General features: G+C 35.8%; 1 protein-coding gene across 1 annotated transcript; it reads right to left on the bottom strand.

Moving 5' to 3' along the window:
- Positions 1-1,441: 1,441 nt before the first annotated feature.
- On the bottom strand, positions 1,442-21,419 carry polo (Serine/threonine-protein kinase polo). The gene is made up of 10 exons (XM_088226834.1): positions 21,155-21,419; positions 15,785-16,009; positions 13,505-13,709; positions 12,797-12,989; positions 9,281-9,504; positions 7,661-7,818; positions 6,737-6,921; positions 5,060-5,193; positions 3,511-3,623; positions 1,442-2,004 (listed from the first exon to the last, which is right to left on the bottom strand). The coding sequence occupies exons 1-10, from the start codon at positions 21,251-21,253 to the stop codon at positions 1,810-1,812; spliced, it is 1,731 nt and encodes a 576-aa protein (XP_088082960.1). The 5' UTR covers positions 21,254-21,419; the 3' UTR covers positions 1,442-1,809.

Genomic DNA, 21,419 nt, shown 5'->3' with positions numbered 1-21,419 from the left:
AAATACTTAAAAATTCATGATAGAGATTATTCATCATCACAATCAAAGTAAAGGAGCGATGTTGGGCATTCCAATAATGCATACTATAATTCTGTATGGGAGAGCTAAACTACGATAACTCCAAATATGATTAAATTAAGTTATTACTATGTTGAAATAAAATTTTTCGTCCTCTTTTACAAGGTAACAGTAACTCATAATTTTTTAATAACAAAGATTATTTATTTATTTTTTATTGTGACTCCACACCACATTAGAGGTAAAGGACAATAAGAAAACACACAGTACAAAGAAAAAAAATTACAGCATTAATTATTTTTTTGTTTATAAAAAAAACAAAATAGAGTTTGCTATTTCCTAAAAAGAAGCTTTACTGTTGGTTTATCAAAAATCTTAAGTAATTTTATACGACAATAAATGCACGAAATTTAAATTCTATTGTTCATGTATAGGCACCCTTTTAACATTTTATTATTTTAAAATAGCATTATTATCCCTGCAAAAAACATTCTCATAAATAATAAATAACACCGATTTTCACTAATTATAAAGGAACGTTTTTTTTCTTTTCTGGATTTTTAAATATTTATCGTTGTTTTCCCATACGACCTTTGATATTGTACCATAAAAATATTTAGGAGTAAACAAATGTATCTCCATTTTAGGCATTAAAAAAAGTCTAAAAACAAAATTGTAAAAACACATAAAAATTAACATATTTTAGAAAACAAATTTACTTAAAATAATACCAGATGTTTAAAGTATAAAAAGATCACTAATTTGTCTTTCCTGAAAAGTTGGGTTTTTTTATATTCTGTAGTTTACCTCTCACATACAGATATAGCAAATAGACACATCCTCTCGCATACAGAATTATATTTCTATTACGCATTGTTAAATGAATGTTCAAAAAAAATTTTCAACAAATTTTTGCAGTGTGTCAATTTGAAACCGTGTAAAAAGAGGTTCCAGTGAACACAATACAACATTTTTAGAGTCAAAATCTGATCAGATTTCAGCTTTAAGACAGACATTTTTTCAGCGCTTACAAGTCTATGTGGCGTGAGTAAAAGTTTATAATTCCTCAGAATAAAAATTCACTCCCGCTTACAGAGATGCTTTTTCACTCCATTGCATAGAACAAAAGCGTTCCAAATTTTTGGTTTGGTTTAACAGCAAACATGTAACGGACGGCTTTGGTTTGCGCTTGCAATTCTTGACCCGAGTACCTTCGCCCCGTTGTATTTCTAACTTCGTGGTGGATAATCATAGAATAATGTTTGTCCGTACGAGCGAGTCTATAGCGGGTGGTGTATTATCACTCTGAGTATAATTTCAACATTTTTTAATTAGGGATATGAAAGTCTATGCATTTACAGTTCTTATGATCTGCCATTGGCCACCTTACACACTGTGTGTAACATTTTTTATTCCGCTTATGTTTGAATATCCATATTTAATTGATTCTTCCATCTGTCGATTTTTTCACAAAATGCGTCACAGCCAGAGGTGAAATTTTATTTATACGAGTGAGATTCATCCGACTCCCCGAAGACAAAAATAAATTAGCCACATAAACCAGTCAATGAGAGCTCATAGCCCTGTATATGCCGACGCTTTCATATTTCCTCTTTAAAAACATTTTTATATCTCTTGTAATACGTATATCCCTTTCCTTGTTGAGTCCTTGTCGGCAAATATCATTTCTGAGGATTCCAAATGTATACCTTTCTCTGAGAATTTCTTCACCTCTGTGGAAACATGTCAAAAATACTTTCGGCTTAGTTAGATAGTGATCCAGAGGAGGCGCTAGCACGAGTTCTTGGTGATGAGGTAGGCGATCTTGTCGACGGCATAGCGCAGGTTGTGCTGCAGGGCGGGAGAGCAGCCGTTGTCGCGGATGGTAGAGAAGCGGTAGGTGGAGAAGTTCTTCTCCACGTCGATGTACGTGACGGCCGCCATCAGCGGACACAGGATCACCTTAGAGTGGTCTTGGAAGTTTATCTGAAATCATTTGCATTTTAATATCATTACAATTTTAAGTACCTTTATAGCTTCCTCGTATGGGATCTTTTGCCATCCATACTAAATATACATTTTCCATAATATTCATTTCCAAATTCAAATTGATATTTTCGTGTATTTAAGATTAAGTGCGTACATATAGTCTACACACGTGCGTTTCCAGAAATTCTCCAGCAGCCAGTGAGCACATGGTGACGGTATCTACCTACTGTCTACAAAAGATTCTCTTCGGACATCTATCTCCCTTTGTTAACCATAAAGTTGATACAGTGCTTTGTTTATTTAGTTTTTTATTGCTTACTTCTTGGCATGAACACTTGACAAACTTACTACTACGCTCTATTTTTTGTAAATTTATTGATATCATTCTAACTTTGCTGGAATTCCACTCATCCATGCGCTTTGTAGCTGCACGATGATTGGTTATCTAGCTTTCATATATCAACTTTAAAATACCTAAATTTTGTAAATGGGGTCTAGAAGTCCAGTCTATGCGCTTAGTAGCTGCAAGATGTGTTGTAATCTTACTCCTTTTTATTATTCATATTATTTGTTTTTTTTTAGTATCATTAATACACTAAATTTAATTGTCAATTTTTAAAATGTGTAAATGGGGGCTAAATTTCTAACTGTCCATGCGCTCTGTAGCTGCAAGACGTACTGGGATATTTATTAATTGTACAGCGCCCTTGGCGCTATATAAATTATCCAACTATATATATATATATATATAAAATTATGTAAAAATGTTTTTTTAATTCAATAAAAAAACACGTTGAGGTATTGATTGAAAAAATACATATTCTTAAAATGAAATCATAGGTAAATATGAATAATCCGTAATTATGACTGTTTTTGCAATTTTTCTGCAGTTTTTTATTTCCTCACTTTAGCGTTTTCCTCAGTTAAATGCCTTTTTTTACTGCTAAAACAGGTGTTTTACTATATGTGTAATTATATTACTATTACGCATTGTTAAATTAATAATAAACATGTTGTTTCAAAACCGTATAAAAGAAACATTTTTTTTTTTTATAATAATTTAAGTAATATTTATGTACATATTTACAATAACACAATTTGTATGACATTACTAATTTAACATTATACATTATATTAATGTAACAATTTTAATGTATTTGTGTTTTAATGTTTTTTTTTTCGCCACAACAGGCCAGGAGGTCCAATTACAGTGGTGAATTACATTACAGAATACCCAGGCGCGAGAAAAATCACATTTGATTTTTGTGTTCTTACCGGGAATCGAACCCGGAACCTTCCGTGTGCGAGTCAAGCACCACGGAGGGAGGCGGCCAGAGGGATAATAATGGTATATTAACATAAAAATTTCTATAATCTACCACATTTTTGTGGTAATAGATTTACTAGATTGTGTGTACTCTGCCAATCTAGGTACAACCTGTTTCGAGGCAGGCATTCCTTTGTCCGTTAAACGTGAGGAAAGGGCCGATTATGTCTGTTTACCTGTACAGTGCCGTTAGTCAGCTGCATGACGACAGCCGTGCTGGTGCGGTACCACTCGTGCAAGTGGGGGATGCGGGAGAGGGTGTCCGACTCACGGACCGGGATCGAAGCGCCTGAAAAATGGAACAGGAGGCATAACTATCAGGTAAAGAAGGAAAGGGTCAAGGAAATTGATATTTGATTCGTCAGTGTGTTTTGAACGCAGCCAATAAGGTATCATATACAATTCGTTAATATTAGTGCCACTGCGCTCATAACCATAATACAGATACCTTTGAAATTGGATTATTTTACATTAATTTAAAACAATATTAATTCTACACGCTTGATGCTAGAAAAGGTTTTAGACTCACAGCCAAAAATACATTTTTTTGTAAAAGTTGTCGAGTCTTTATATAAGGGAAAAGGATCTATATCAGTCTTCTGAGTTCTGTCGGTAAACTGTATGGGAAAATTAGAATTTAGAGAGTAAGAAAGGTGACGAAAAATAAAGTGTGGGATGTGCAAGGAGCCTTCACGAGTGGACATGGATGCACGGATCAAATTTTTGCACAACAAATGCTGACAGAGAAGTGTTTGGAAATAAGTCAAAAACTATTCTGCGCATTTCTTGATTAGCGTATGATAAGAACACGCCGCAAGGACAAAGAAGACCGGGAAGGGCCTAAATACGATGGATAGACAGATTCGGGTTGTGGTCCCGTGTTGTGGACTCACTATCAGAGGGTCAAATTCCACTCTATACCAACTTGATTTCTATTTTTGAATAGTGCGTTATTTACTACTAACATAATACAACAGAGATGAAGAACATTTAAGAGAAGGTAATATAGAAGTCTAGGCATCTACAGGGCTTATGACCTGTCAATGGCTGGTTTAAGTGGCCACTTTACACACTGTGTAACATTCACAATTCTGCTCATATTTGAACATCAATATTCCTTCAATTCTTTCATCTGTTAATGTTTAAGAAATTAAAGAGTTGGAGCCTTTATTTATGCGGGTGAGATTCATCTGATTGAATTATTTCACCTACATACTAGGCAACGCCTGAAAATGTTATTTTTTCAATTTCTTTACTTCTTCATGGACATAATGTTCTTCATCTCTGTTGTAATATGTTAATATAAACAGCTCCCCAGGGAGTTGAATCCAGTCCTTGTTTACAAAAATTTAGACAAACTCAAAATATTGTTTATTTACTACTCGTTGAAAATGCCCCTATTTTTACTGTGCGTAGATTCGGACAATACATGAGAAATGGGCCATTCACTGTCAGAAATCACGCTTTTTGTTTATTTGGAATTTCTAGTAAATCAATTCTTTACCAAATTTAATTTTTTTAACTTACGTAGCCTGATTTTTTATTATAAATATTAGATTTTTTTCCAACTCTGCAACTCTGAACCAATAATTTTCGGCCCCTAGTTGACGAAGGGTCGTTTAGTTGCATATGACCTCTAGAATAACCCCTTTTAAAGAATAGGTCAAATTTCCAATCGCCCTGTATATTGCGCAAAAGATGAATGAATAAAATAAGCACACTGACCGGCCTTCATGAGATGCTCGCTCATGTACCTCCGGAAGTAGCTGAGCAGTTTCATCTTCTTGTCCAACTCCTGCGGGTACTCCCTCAGGGTCATATAACACTCCTGGCCTCTATGGTTGATGTAGTGCACATTTCTGTTAATTATGTCAATTTATGAAATAAATACATTAAAACTTTGTTTTAGGATTTAATTTCCTAAGGTTAATCATCTTATGATTTCATTCACAAAAAAAAACACAGAAATGCTAGTTGAAAATACATACATCGTACAATCGTTGTTTGAAACTAAATCCAAAATAGGTCGTGAAGTGTAATGAACATTTTTGATTTACTATTGAAATTTGTTAAAATGCTTATTGTGGGTTTCTTTTCCAAAACTGACTACACGCTGCCCTAGTTTTTGTACATATGTTTAATAAACCATTTAAAAAAAATTGAGTTATACTATTTGTGTATCTGGGAAGCATGTTTTCAAGAGATGGAAGAGTAGAAAAAAATGTTGAAAGAAGAGTGAATGCGGGCAAAAAAATGAACGGAGCACTAAGCACAGTAATTTCAAATAAAAAATATGTCAACCGAAGCTAAACTGGCAGTGCACAACGGAGTTTTAGTCCCAACACTTATGTATGGAAGTGGCAGAGGAAGGATGAAAGCCGAGTGAACGCGGTTGAAATGCGATCTCTTAGACGAATGTGTGGGAAATCAATGTATGACAGGGTTACGAATGATGAAATCAGACGAGAGTGTAAATCTGAGACAAGTATAATTGATAAGATTAAGAAAGGGTCTCCGAGATGGTTCGGTCACGTAGAACGAATGGACGACGAAAGAATTGTAAAACAAGTATACATGGCGAAAATGAACGGCAATGTGAGACGAGGACGACCGAGGAAGACGTGGCATGATCAGATAAACCAAAATCTTAAGTCTGGTCATGTCAAAAGCAGACAGAACCGAAGGGTATGTATGAAAAGATGTATGAATGTGGAAGAGGCTAGGATTGCATGCCGGGATAGACGTGTGTGGCGGTCCATTCTCTCTGCCTACCCCTACGGAGAAATGGCGTGATGGTAGTAGTAGTAGTAGAGTTATGAATGCCAATATGTTCATTATCTTATTACGCCTTCATGTAGCTAAAGAATTATTATTTTTTCCATTAATAAATAGTATTTTCAGCATTTTTTTAGTGCCAATCTTCACTTACTGATTTTACTTATTTGACTTTAAAAACAAATAAAATGTCTTTTGTACAATTTGCATAATGATCTATTAAACATACAAGAACTAGGGCAGCGTACAGTTAACCCCCTAATTTATTTTTTTAAGGGCCCGGTCAAAAAAATAAATTCAGCAAACATTTTTTACTTAAAAGTTTGAACCATCGATATCATATTTATAAATAATAAATATCTGTAAAACACAAAAAACTGTATTTTAAAATTAGGACTAAAACAAGAAAAAGGCACCAATAAATATCGGAAAAACACAATAAACTGTCTGATGATTTCTACGTTTTCTCTATTGATTTAATTTACCAACAAGTTAGTATAATGATTAGATTGATTATAAATGACTTACACGGTGTTGTGAGCTAAGCGAAGATACATCAATATCTATTATACATAAAAATACTCGTTTGTAATCCCCATGCAGATAATAGTGACTGTGATAACTTACACTCCATTGGCGAGCATAATCAGCTTAGTGGTGTCGTTGAAGGTGACGCCGACGCTCTCGTCGCAGAGCTGGTAGCCGAAGCCGTACTTGTCCGAGTAGTCCACCCACTTGCTGATCCAAACTAGTGGCTGGGCGGCCGGGTCTGATCCGTCCTCTCCTGTCGCCCCACGCTGCTCCCGGGCGGGCTGAATACGACGTAACGTTATTTACAATAATCAAAATAAATTATTATGATAACATTACAGTAAAAAAAAATCTGAATAAAAAAACAGATTTTATTTTTATAGACTGAATAAAAATGAGAATATTTGGGTAAATCATAAAATGCTATTGTCTCTTTTAAAAAAAAAATCTTCTATGTAATTATGTTTTTCATTCACATGCCACTCAAATATTTTTCAATGCTTTAGCCAACTTGAAATCATTATCTAAAAACATTTAAAAAAAAAAAAACAACTTTTAACTAATTAAAATTATTATGTTTGTACCAATGTTTATTTTAGTAAATGCTCCTTGAATGTGAATGCATAAAATAAAACTAATAAAAATATTTCAATTATTTGGGGAAGCATATTATATGCCTAAACAATTTGGCAGAGAAAAATCCACGACAGGCGCCGTGGCGTAGTTGGTTAGAATAAAAACTAACAAAATTACAATAAGTCGTAAAAAGACATAATTAGGATTTTACATTAAAACTAAAATATCTATGCGAAAATATTGTAGGTTACAACAAAAAGCTGGCGGCGACCCACGTTTTATACCCGTGACCAATGTTCTTGGTTTAAATGTGGCAACATTATTTACTATTCTTCCTATGCTTAAACATCCATATTTCTTCAACTCGTCCATTTGTTGATTTTCACAAAGTATAAAAGTTGTAACATTTACTGAATATGGGTAAGATGTTCCCAAAAATTTTACCTTTGATTCGAGTAGTGTGACCAACTGATCCTTGAGGTTCTGAAGGTGTTCTCTGTATTCCGCCGCCTGCTTCTTCAGCTGTGCCAAGGTCGGAACGTTGCACGGGTTAGGTGCCGAGCTTCCTTTCTTCATCGGGGAGTCCGCAGACATAATGCAATCTAAAAATTGAATTATTTGAAAAAAATCAACAATTTAAGTGGAAAAATTGATCAAATATCAGTAATTCATCTTCATTATCTCTAGTGATGGTATAATTGGCATTAGTTTAGGTGGGGAATTCTAAAATTACAAAACTTTAAAAAATCATAGTAATGATAATATAACTCCCACATAAAAAAATAAAAAAACTAAATTGGTTTAGTTTGATAGTCTATGAAATTAAATTTAAAAAAAAACACCGAACACAGGGGTGGGCTGCAGGGGGCTCGAGCAAGCCCCTTGTTAAATTTAACTTGGGCCGGTGAGCCCCTTGTTAAATTAAGAGGAATCAATATTCTTATATCAAATCAGTACATAAATGCAATTTAAGTAAGTTCCTTTACCGCAATTGGGCACAAATGATTACACATATAAATAACATTTAAGTTAATACTTAATATTTTAAGTAAATGCACAGCCCTGGCAGTCTTAATTATGAGAACGACTTCAACACATGGTCATAAAAATACCATTCGAAAATAGTGTTTTGGATGGTTAGAACAAAATTATACACCTCCCCTCTCCCCCTTCCGCCCATCCCACGAACTTCCCTCCCAAACACCTCCCCCCGCGAGCCCCTTGTTAAAAAAATTGGCAGCCCACCCCTGACTGAACATTCTCATTGTCACCATCAGACTGGTTAGAGACTAAACAAATCTTATTGTTATAGTATATAAGAGAAAATAGGGGTTGACAATCATGATTGAAATAACAAATTTTACTTTTTATTCTCGTTTAACATGGTTTCAAAATAACACGGTGCAAATAACAGTTTTTTTTAAACAAAAATTCAATCTTGCATATCAGTAATACAATGTAAATACGACATTGCTATTTACATGGTAATGTTATGTAAAACATAACCCCCGTGTAAAATAGGATACAGATTTTCGAAATTTTCTCCAAAATATGTATGTACAATGAATTGTACTGTACAATGTTTTGAGTATGTACAAATGTTTGTAGAAAGACTGGATTTCCCTCCTAGGAAGAGAAAATGTGTGATGAAATGAAAACATAGGAAAAATGGTGAATGTTACACAGTGGGCGAAGCAGCCTCTTAAACCAGCCCAATTTCAATTTATTTATTTTATATACGTTTATGTACATAACACAAATATTTCAATGCATACATAACACGAAAAAATTGATACTAAAATTTAAATATGCAAAGATGGTAAAATAAAAATACCCAGCAATTATAAAAAACGGATGCTATCCTTTCTGATCTTTTCTGAAGTAAAGATATAAGAAAATGAGAGGTCATAAGCCTTGTACGCCCTGAGCTTCCATATTCCCGTCTCGAAAGTATTTTCCCTCTCCTTGCAACAAGTTTAGAATTATTATGTAGTTTTAAGTTTGAGAAATGCTTTTGAAAAAAAAATCGCGCAAGTTTTAAAAAAAAAATTAATGTAGGCGTACCTCCGTTGACCTCGCTTAGGGGCCGTCGCGCGGAGTCGCTGGCTTCGAGCTGGTCCAGGCGGGGGGCCATGGTGAGGCAGGAGACGGGGAGTGCCGCCGGCAGAAACCCGCAGCTGAAGAACTCGTGCCTCTGCAGACGCTCCACGGGCGGCCGCAGCGCCGGGTTCTCCTGCAGGGTGAGCATGATCATGGACGCCGCCGCCCGGTTCACGTACGACGGCATTCTGAAACAGGCAAATTTTAAATGTCAGGCAAAACATTATGATTTCTATATTGTCGTGGTGAAAAATACCCAAGATCTCTACTCTGCCTGCCGCATTATTCTGGTTATTATTTGTTACAGGCAGGCCGCCTTTGCTGGTGCGCTTATATCTTCTTTCTTCAAAAAAGGATCCAAACGGTTTTTGAACTGGTTGACCAAAATGGAATGGACATCTAGGCTTGGCAATTTATTCCAGTCTGGAACTACCCTGCTGGAAAGGTTTTTCTCGGGATTGAGGTGGAATTGGACGATAGAGCTTCTAGTTGTGAGACCTTGTGATTGTTGGGATTTAACTGATGTATCTCGTGCCGGGGGCAGTCATGGGGGAAGGGTTAAAATGCAGTAGCGAGCCGTGATTTATTTTATAGGTAATCTACAAAAATTGGAACTAATATTTATTTATTCATATTTTTCGCTTACAAACTATAATTAATAATAAAAATAATGTGACCTCACTGGGGTTTCCCGTGCCGATGACACTTAACAATATACTTTTTTGAAATTACATTTGAGAATAAACAAAGAAGACTAATTTAAAAAACAAACATAATTAACAAATATTCAGACAGTTTTAAAATAAGGTATTTATATACATCTATATTATTTATACTACAAAACACATAATGAAAAAAATAACAAAAACCTAACATTTATTTATTTATTTATTTATTTATTTATTAACGGACATAGTCCATGTATACAATTTATAAGGTTTAAATATTACAATAAAAGAGTAGTTTAAAACATTTAAAGAAAAAAGAAAGAAGCATTGACAAACATAAGGGACATCGAGACAAGATCTGGACTATTTATTTAGTGCTCGTTTAAATCGTTGTAAACTTAAACCAAAAAAGTCCAGATCCTGTCTTGAGTTAACAATACGACAAAGGCGGGTCATTGGAGAATTTAGGCCATAGTTTGTTCTATGCTGATCGATGAACAGTACTTCACTGTTTCTCAATCTACGAGTCGGAATATTGAATTTTACTTGTCCCAGTAATGATGGAACATCGATTATACCATTTAGTATGCCGAACATATATATGGAGTCAATATTAGTTCTACGTTTTTGTAGACTAGAAATATTTAACATTGACTCTATTTCAGCATAAGAATAATTATCTCTCTCTAGTCCAAGCATCCACGCTATTTTTCGAAGCAAGCGATGTTGGACTGATTCAATGTGATTTATGCGATTGACATAGAATGGAGACCAGACCACTGAGGCATATTCAAGAAGAGGGCGAACAGTTGAGCAATAAAGAGTTTTGATTGTACGGACATTAGTAAAATCAGAGGATATTCTGTTTATGAAGCCAAGTAATTTCAGTGATTTATTTACTGTATTATCTATATGCTCGTTGTATGTCAGTTTATAGTCCAAAACAACTCCTAAATCTCTGATGGACTTGACTACATCAATTTTGGAGTTTTCTAATAGGTACTCGAAGGAAATTGGTTGCTTTGTTCTATGAAATGACATTATTTTGCATTTTTTAATATTTAGTTCTAATTTATTGACTTTACACCATCGGTTAAAAGAGTTAATGTCTGATTGAAGAAGAAAGCAGTCTTGTAAAGTTTGAATTATTTTGAGAATTTTGTTGTCGTCCGCGAAGAGCCAAAAACGAGAGTAAGAGAATGATTTAGCAACATCATTAATAAACAAATTGAAAAGCAGGGGTGCCAAATGAGCACCCTGAGGTACACCCGATGTAACATCAATACTGGTTGATAAATAGTTATTTATCCGAACATTTTGTGTCCTACTAGTTAGATACGATTTAATAAATGATAGTAATGGATCTCTTATTCCCAAGGCATGTAATTTATACATGAGAATTTTATGATCTACTTTGTCAAATGCCTTAGAAAAATCTGTATAAAGAACATCAATCTGCTGACCATTTTCGAGTGCTTTGACAATAACCTGGGTATAAGCTATATACTTGTGGAGCAGTTGATTCAATATTGGTATGGGCGAATGAGACAATCCATTTTACTTCTACCTAGCTCCACTATCCATTTTTTTATAGCCTTTTTAAACATTTTCTCGTTACTAATTGTTTTAATATAATGATAAATGACTATTTTTTTCGGTCGTTCTTTAAAAAAAATCTACTCAAACAACAACCATTATTAACCACGCGATATACGATGCTTTATTCTTCACTATTTTAATACTAGTACAAAAGCGTATTAGCAAATACCACCATGACATTCTGCAGTAACTGTTTACACTGAGCACTGGCCGATTCCTTTTAAAATGAATAATGCCAAAAACGGCCACTGCAAATGCCACATGTCTTTTGTGATACATAATATGTCAGTAAACGGTATCCTTTCAAAGAAAAATAGTCCTTCGGAAATAATGTTCGAAATACTAGTTTCCAAATAGAGAATTTTCAAATAATATTTGTAATCTGCAAGCTTGTTTTAGTACTAAAAAAGCTGACTTGGGAAAAAGATGTAAAATATAGTGTACTTTTTTGTATGGAGGAATAAGCTGAGGTAATCGGCTAGTTTCATCGTTCACTGAGAACGGGCTGGGCATATAGACATTTTTCTGTAGGAAGATATAAACGGTGGTGATGATTTAAAGTGACTAACGATTATTTTATTTATTTATTTTCGCATAAACATTTTTATTGAAGGTCAAATATAATTGTAAGCTGTGCTAAATCTTTTATTTTAACGATTTGCTCCCGTTAAAATATGAAGATACAGCCGTTTTTGTGTTTGTCGTTCCTCAGAAACTACAACAACATGACTGTAAATAGGATACAAAAAAATTGCAACTCATTTTATGTAAAACTGGAGATGCCACTTTCTTCACAAGGACATAAGGCCTTTAATTGAACAAGCGTTTCAATGATGGAATCCGTATTTCGGAAAGGTCATCGACATGCTGGAGAGACCGCAAAGACATTTTACCAAGACACCGCATGTTTTGTGTAGATTTCCATATGAGGAAAGGCTTCGGAGCTTGACCTGACCACACACTAGAACGGAGAAGAGTGAGAAAGACACGACCTTATTGGAATATATAAAATGCTGCATAGGTATTATGACATATTTTAAAAATATTTAACCGGAATGTGCAACCGAGGGGACATTTTATGAAATTAAAAACGTTGAAGTTTTGCTTAAATCCAGCTAAACATTTATCAATGGTAAATATGTAGACGTGTGGAACGGTGGAACGGTCCGCCTCATGAAATAGTCACTAGGGACTGATTGTGTTTATGTTTTACCTGTAATCGCAGGCCTTGATTTTTTTATATGTGTCCCTAAGTGTGGCAGTCTCAAATGGCGGCTTCCCGACAAGGAGTGTGAACATGATGCAGCCGATACTCCAAATATCTACTTCGAACGAGTGGCCCTTTTTACCCAGAATCTCGGGAGCGATATAGTTTGGCGTACCACATAACGTTTTCTTTCTCTCACCTGAAATTAAAAGATAAATTAACGGTAACACGGCAAGAACGCGCTCATTGACGAATAATGAATTTCGCAAAAATCAGATAGATAAAGGTTTCAGATTTCAGTAATATAGAAGTCTAGGCATCTACAGGACTTATGACCTGTCAATGGCTGGTTTAAGTGGCCAGAAACTCAAAATATTGTTGATAAATTACCTGGTCCATGAAGAAGTATAGAAATTGAAAAAATAACATTTTCAGGCGTTGCCTAGTAAGTAGGTGAAATAATTCAATTAGATGAATCTCACCAGCATAAATAAAGGTTTCAGCTCTTTTACTTCACAAACATCAACAGATCGAAGAATCGAAGGAATATAGATGTTAAAATATAGACAGAATGGTAAATGTTACAGTGTGTAAAGTGGCCACTTAAACCAGCCAATGACATGTCATAAGCCCTGTAGATGCGTAGAGTTCTGCAGTCCCTGTTGTAATATGTTACTATTATATTTGTGAAAAACTGATAATTGATTACCATACCTTCATATTCAATCTTAGCGGCAAGTCCAAAGTCCCCAATCTTCACATGCAAGTTATCATCGAGGAACAGGTTTCCCAATTTCAGGTCCCGGTGAATGATCCTATTGCTGTGCAGGTACTGTACTCCTGACAGGATGTGGCTCATGTAGAACCTGGTCTCCGGCTCTGTTATGGCTTTTCGCCGCTTGTGGAGCTCCATCATGGACTGGAAACAAAACACAATGATATCACATCTGAAGAAACGTCTCCTTCCTCATCCTCGGTCTATCCTTCTTTCCTCTATAATCGTTTTACCAATTGAGAAATAATATTTGTTCCGGGTGCGAAATAGATAAATAAATTACTGAATAAATAAATTACCGTAAATAAATAATGAATGAATAAATGTAGCTAGCTAGGTACCCCGATATTTAATGATGTTAATAATTTTTTCCAATTTCTTTTTTTCTTTTAGATTTAGATCATTGTTTGTTTTCTGTTTGATAATTTAATTTCAATTACTGTGGTGCTATTTGTAAAAACCTGTAATTGGCTTATTTTTTTTCATAAATGTAGCTGTTGGTTATCCGAATAAAGAATAATAATTTGTTGGCTGACTGCTAGGCTCTCAATAATGACAAATGGTTCACTTTCGAGCCCGGCCTCAGCGGTACTGGGGGCAATAAAGCCAAGAGAATACCCTTTTGTAAATATATTTCATGTATATTTTATCTTGTCTCTATTATTATAAAGAAATGCATTTACCATTGATAAATAGTTTAATAAACAGATTGATAAAAGTCCGTAAATAATTAATAATATCACTGCATCACCTTGCTTACTGATTATTTCAACTTTCGGCATGTCCTTCATTTATCCTTCCTCGTTTTCTGAGTCCATCAACATACACATGGTAATTCTTTTAAGTCATTCTTTCGTCGTCCATCCGCTCCGCATGTACAAATCAGAGCAGAACTCCTTTCATGATTTTGTGGATAATGCTTATCTCGGTCTTACATTACACAGTAAAATTGATATGATGTAATAACGTATATTTACATATAAGTTATTAATTTAAAAAATACTTGGCACACTTCCACTTATTTATTTTGACCAATTAGCGCTTTCACCCTCTAATGGGCATCTTCAGACTGGTGAATATTATACAGTGTATGGATAATTTAAGTTATTACATCATTACAATGGCATTCCTTACATTACAATGGAATTCCATCAAGAATTGTCAATAAATAATTTAAATGAAAAAATTTATATATTTAAATTCTTATACATGATATGAGAAATTGTCATTTGGCTAATTATGAAATAGCAACTTCTTCCAACCATTCAATAAAATAAAAGTGTTATTTGTGTAATTTATGTTTCAGAAAGTTTCGCTTACAAAAGAAAATAAAACAAAGTAGATACAAAAATTCAACACTCGTAAAATGCCAGTGCTCCTATATGGGTGTGAATCTTGGCACCTTACCAAACCTTTAAACACCAAACTTCTGAGTTTTGAGAGTAAAGTGCTTGAGAAGAATATTAGGTATAAGGTGGTTTGATTTTATAACTAACATTGAAGTCCGAGAGCGGACGCAGCAGCCTCCTATAACGAGTATCTTAAGGATGCAGCGGTGGTCTTGGCTTGGACACGTGCTGCGCATGCATCAGGAGAACCTAAATCCAAGTCGCCTCTTCTTTAAACTTACGGGCTCACGCTGTCCTGGAATGCAGTCGATGACGATCTTTTGACTTTATTCGGCGGAACTAAGGGCCGCTGGATTGACGTGGGAGTAGGCGAGAGTGCTGGCTGGCAATAGGGTCTACATGCTCCACTTAGGAGCGGATGTGGAAAAGAGAGAAGAGAGAGATACAAAAATAGAAAAGCAATATTTGTAAATAAATGGAACAAGGGAATAAAGAGAAAGGAAATTAGGAGGTTAAGAAAGAGGAGATGTTTCTTCAAGCGTGATTTAAACAGAGATATTGCAGAAATATCTTTGACAGAGGACAGGAGATGATTCTACAGTTGAGCTGCATGGACACTACATGAGTTAGAGAAGAGGAATTGTTTTAGCAACCTGATATAGGTGGAGGCAAGATGATCAGTCTCACACTTCAGGTGCCAGTGCGGGGACTGTGAAATATTGCAGTATTAAGAATTGAACCCGGGTCCCGGGCATGGCAGTATACACTAACTGGCATATCGTGAGGATTCTTTCGTGACAATAGCTACCGAATCAAAAACACTCGTCGGTTACTATTGAACAGAAAATGTTTCTTTCCAAACAGACCTACCCTTTTTTTACACAATTCCAGGACTATGTAGATGTTGAGGTTGTCCTCGAAGAAGCTGTGGAATCCGACCACGTGCTTGTGGCAGAGAGAGCGGTGGATGGCGATCTCCTGGGACATCTTGTCCTTCTGGTTCGCCTTCACCATCAGCTTCTTGGAGACGATCTTCCCCGCGTACACCTCTTTCGTCGTCGTGTGCACGATTTCGTAACATTTTGCAAACCCACCCTGAAATAAAATTGCATATTTATTTGACAAACCGATTTGTGGGGCAATGGAAAGGCCTTCCCGGTAAAGCGAAATTAAAAAACCGCCTGGACGAGCATGTAAGTTTATAATGTTTCCTATATTTATGTTTTCGATGTTTAAAACACAGCGAATTAGATGTACGCACTACGATCGTTTACAAATAAGAGCTAGATTACAACATAAACTGCAGATACAGAGCATATGGACGGTTGGAATTCTGGACTATATTTATTTACAAAATTTATTATTAATTTTTAATAAGAAACACCTGAAAATATTTTTCGGATTTTATACTTCTTTGACCAACAACCTTTCGAGTTTGTCATGACCAAATTTTTCTTGACAAGGACTGGATTCAACCCCTATAAAATTATTAAGATTAACAAATTCCATAAGGTCCCTTCCAGGACACTGCAGATTGAACAAACGCCTTGCTAGAATGAACCTTTCAGAAACTTCTAGATGTAGGTTCTGGAGTGCAGATGAGGGAACACCTATACACATTCTATGTTAATGTGATGCTTTATTAATGATCATAAAAGGAGTCTTATCCTGGGGGGACCAATGGTTAAACCTAAGGATGTTAACCTTTCCCTCACTAACCATCCAAAAATTACACATGATCCGAACGGGGGGACCAAACGACCCCAGCGCCTAATTGTATATGGCATCAGGAGAATAAAACATTGGAAGTGTTTATGATTGTGCAATAATTTATTCATGTTTTCGCATACACATATTTTACTCATGCATGTATTTTATTTATTTTTGTTAGTTTTCCGAATGCTTATGTACATAAAGTGAAATTAACCAAATCCGTACATAGGGGATTCGAATCCCCCCGTTAAAGAGCTCGCCCCCTTCCTAATAGCCCAATACTTGACGGATCTGGGCTTGGAGATGGAGATTTAGCAAAATGTAAACTCTCGCCTTCCACACAGAAGCCAGGCTCTTTATAGAGGCCGAGAACTATTCACGGGGACTCGTCACAATAGATCTTCATAGGTCGCAGTGACGTTAGGAGCTTGCATAACAGTTACCCCCACCGCTAAGAAAAAGAACATATTACATGAGAGACGGATACCATTTACAAAAGGGGGATATGGAAGTTTTAACATTTACCAACCAGGCAATGACAGCTCACAAGCCCTGTAAATCCTTCGTTTTAACATTTTTTCTTTCTATCTCTGTTAAGATATTAAAAACCATCAAACCGTATCCCGGGGCAGGCAGAAGATAGCCACACCGCTCTGCTTAAGACCTTGTTTCCTCTATATTCATTACATGTACTTTTTTGCCCTATAGATCAACCTGTGTAAATTGCAAATCCCTATTCCCCATAAGCCGTCACGGCGCGCGATGAATATCGCCAGTACATCAGATTTGAGCCCAACAGTGTGACCTGTGTCGTTCGGCTTACTGCCATAGCCGACAGAGCTCGCGGCATTAACGTGAAATAATGCCAGCTGATCTGCGAGCCGGATTTAAAACTCCAGCTCGAGTTCTCGAGAAGACTGGCAGCTCAACAAATAATCTCGAGTTACCCACGCCTGCTATAAAGTAATTATATTATGGTAGGAGATATTGTGACCCTATAAAAAACAGTGACAAAAGTGTCCAGATAAGGTTTACTTTTATTAACTGCGGTCCAATCGGAAGTGAAATATTACAAAAAATAAGAAATAAGGCCGTTAACCTAGCCGGACTGAAGGGGGGGATTCGAATCCCCCGTAGACCGATTTGGTCAATTACACTTTATGTACATAAGCATTATGTAACTATGACTGAATGTAAGATTGTAGTAAATGGAGATAGTTTGAAACAGGTCGAAGAATTTGTATATCTGGGTAGTATGTTTACTAGAGATGGAAATATGGACAAGGATATTGAAAGGAGGGTTAGTGCCGGTAACAGAGTTAATGGTGCCTTAAAGTCTGTCGTAGCAAATAAGTGTCTATCGCAAGAGGCTAAATTAGCAGTTCATAATGGAGTTCTGGTACCAACCCTAATGTATGGAAGCGAAGCATGGAGTTGGAAAAAAAGGGACGAAAGTAGACTGAATGCTGTTGAAATGCGATCCCTCAGGCGAATGTGCGGAAAAACAATGTATGATAGGTGCCCTAATGTCGAAATTAGAGCAGAATGCAAGGCTGAGTTAAGCATTATCGACAAAATTAAGAAAGGTCTTTTGCGATGGTTCGGTCATGTGGAGCGAATGAATGATGAAAGAACGGCTAAAAAGATTTATGATGCGAATGTGTCTGGTTGTAGAAGTCGAGGAAGGCCGAGAAAGACATGGCATGATCAAGTACAACAAATTCTTGAAAGTGGTCATGTGAAAAGTCGGAATAATCGACGTGCGTGCATGAGAAGATGTATGAGTGTGAAGGAAGCAAAGGAAGTGTGCCAGGACAGAGTGTTGTGGCGTTCTATCCTCTCTGCCTACCCCTCCGGGGAAATGGCGTGATGGTTAGTTAGTTAGTTAGTTAGTTAGTTAGTTAGCATTCGGCAAACTAACAAAAATGAATAAAATACACAAATGAGTAAAATATGTGTACGCGAAAACATGAATAAATTATTGCACGGTCATAAACACTTCCAATGTTTTATTCTCCTGATGCCATATACAAGTAGGCGCTGGGGTCGTTTAGTCCCCCCGTTTGGATCATGTATAATTTTTGGATGCTTAGTGAGGGAAAGGTAAAACCCAACGTAACGCAGACTGTAAATATAAGTCAGAAGTTAGTGAATAGAAAGCAGATAGCTGCTAAACTGCCGATATGTACAGAGAAATAGATCCATCTTATCCGCAGAAGCTGTATTCAACAAGCAAATTGCCATATTAATGGGTGAATTCCGACTTGCATTTGTACGGCTCCTGGATGCGTAAAACAGTGCACGAGATCTCGCTCTAATATAATTATTGGGAACATACAAACTGAGCTCTTGATTATTTATACTTCCAGAAATCAGCTTATAGAAATGTTTCCCGAGAAGAATTTGACGACGAGATTTGAGGGTGTCGTAATCCAGCATACCTGCTAGAAATAGTGATGGATACAAGAATGGATAATTAATATTTTCTTTGAGAAATGAGCATCGCAAAAATCGCCTTTGAACCTTTTCTATTTCAAGGATGTGGTTTGATTCAGAAGGGTCCCAAATGATGGAACAGTATTCTAGTATGCTGCGGACTAGTGTATCATACAATGTGCCCAGATGAGCGGATCCTACGAGAAAAAAGTGCCTGCAAACGAATTAAGAATATATTCTTAGGTCTGCCAACAAACATACCAGTGTTGATTTCTTTGATAACAAGTTGTCTTCTTTCAAACGATCACTGAATCAAATTCAATTATAAACACCTCTCTCTCGCTTCCACTCCCACCGAGTCTACTATATACCAGAGGTGGTTCCTTACTATGTGCATAAGTGCAGTGCACTGCCAAGTAAAAATATGTGTGGATAAATTAGTCATTTTATTGATAGCAAAAATATGTTACAGGCACAAAAAAACAGGGATTCATTGTTATATTATACTCGTTAACATTATAATATTCAATACTAGCGCCAAAAGATCTAGCGAGATCGACTCTAGCGGACGATTTTCTCATCTTGTCTACGCATGCGCAATCGTCCCCGTGCATGTTCTGTTTTGCACAATGCTTTACTCTGAATTTGTATGAAATGTAACATATCTCCTAAAATCGTCATTTGAGCGAGATAGACAACGCTTCATACCGGTGAATCGTGCGTTAGAGGGAGAAGATAATATACATACTCCGGGCATTGCCGACGCATGCGCAGATTTGAAGTTCGTTTGTAATGTCACTTTGAACATGCGTAATGACATGATATTAGAACGAATTTAGTTGACTTAGTTATCTATAACGTGCGTATAATGTTAGGCAAATTTAGCGTTCCTGGCTCCGATGCGCGGACTGTCTGACTGTTGATATACAAGTTGACAAAATGTAAAAATGCACTGCCAATGTTTTCGGTCAGGAGCCGTTAGTGCTATATACCATTGTCTTTCTACTTCCCTTTTTAATAATTTTCTATGTATAAATATGTCCTTAAAAATGCCCATTGGGCGTATATATAAATAAATAGTTCAAAAGAATAAACGCAATAAGTATTTTTGACAATGTTTTAAGCTTGTCCAAATCTTTTTAGACGAGTATGGGATTTAACCCTCATGGGATTTCATCGAAGAAAACAGTCATCTTAGAACTACTTTTTAATAAAAGACTGTTATTATTATTTTGTACTAAAAATATACTAAATTTATTTCAGTTTTATTAAAGTGTGGTTGAGATATCTTAATTAATCTGAGATCTATTTAATGAAGACTGTTGAATGTATAAGCCATTTTTTATTCGTTTCCTGAGAATGCTAAGATTCCCGAAATCTAAGCTAACAATAATAATAATAATAGGTTATGGAAAACTTTTATAGCGCCATTTTGTTACAAAATAAGGGCGCTTCACGTAACTTAAACTTTGTAATAACTTTTAACTTTGACCAAATTAATATACCAAAAGCCAATTAGCGTGAGAAGTAACGATATTATTTGAAAGTTTACGAGAACAGTTGAGTTTTTTATTGGCCTAATATAAGAAAAATGTGGTTTTGATTACACCCGAGATATGTGACGGTTCTTTGTACGTGCATTTTGACAGCAAACATTTTTTTAACTGGGAGAAGAGTAGGAGATGATAATATGCAGTAAAACAACTCGAAATTATGACAAATGTTAGTATTGATCCTTTTCGTGCGCATAAATGCCAAATGCCAAGGTGTACAAGTATTCATATCGTAAGACTTATCCGCGCATCGCGCCGTAATACTTACGGATCATTTGCTCAAATTTGCAAACAAACAGTTATCAATTACTTCCCCACAAATCTTATCGTAAAAGTAAGATATTGATGGTTTAAATGAACGAAAGGTTGGCAGCGGTGGCAAGAAATGACAAAAACATGACTTAAAACTCATGTCGCAAAGTTTGTAAATAGCTTCTGCAATGGTATAGTCATTATTTCTATAAAGTTGAGAGTAAAATATTCAGGCAAACGCACAATTTAACACATTAATAACTGCAGAACACCACGGTTTACTCACTTTTCCAAAAAACCTGTTACGTTCGTACGTGGAGCGAGTTTGGCAGTCATAAATGATTTGAGGTATTTCCTTTTTATCGTCCGTTGTAGACGAAGACATCGCGAGTATAAATATATAAAATTAATAACACAGGTAAGAAATACACAACACCAAAAACTTAGCAATAGCAACAAATGGCAAAATATAATAACGGAAAATACACAGTGCACCCGCAGTACGTCCGGGCTTTCGGCAGTTTGAAAATTTTTAAAATTCATTTAAATTC

This window comes from Micrasema longulum, unplaced genomic scaffold, assembly GCF_059751315.1.
Source record: "Micrasema longulum isolate JH-2025_06_02 unplaced genomic scaffold, ASM5975131v1 h1tg000469l, whole genome shotgun sequence".
Classification (NCBI taxonomy): Eukaryota; Metazoa; Arthropoda; class Insecta; order Trichoptera; family Brachycentridae; genus Micrasema; species Micrasema longulum.
The sequence above is the reverse complement of the archived record's forward strand: the minus strand, read 5'-3'. Positions and strand labels throughout refer to the sequence as shown.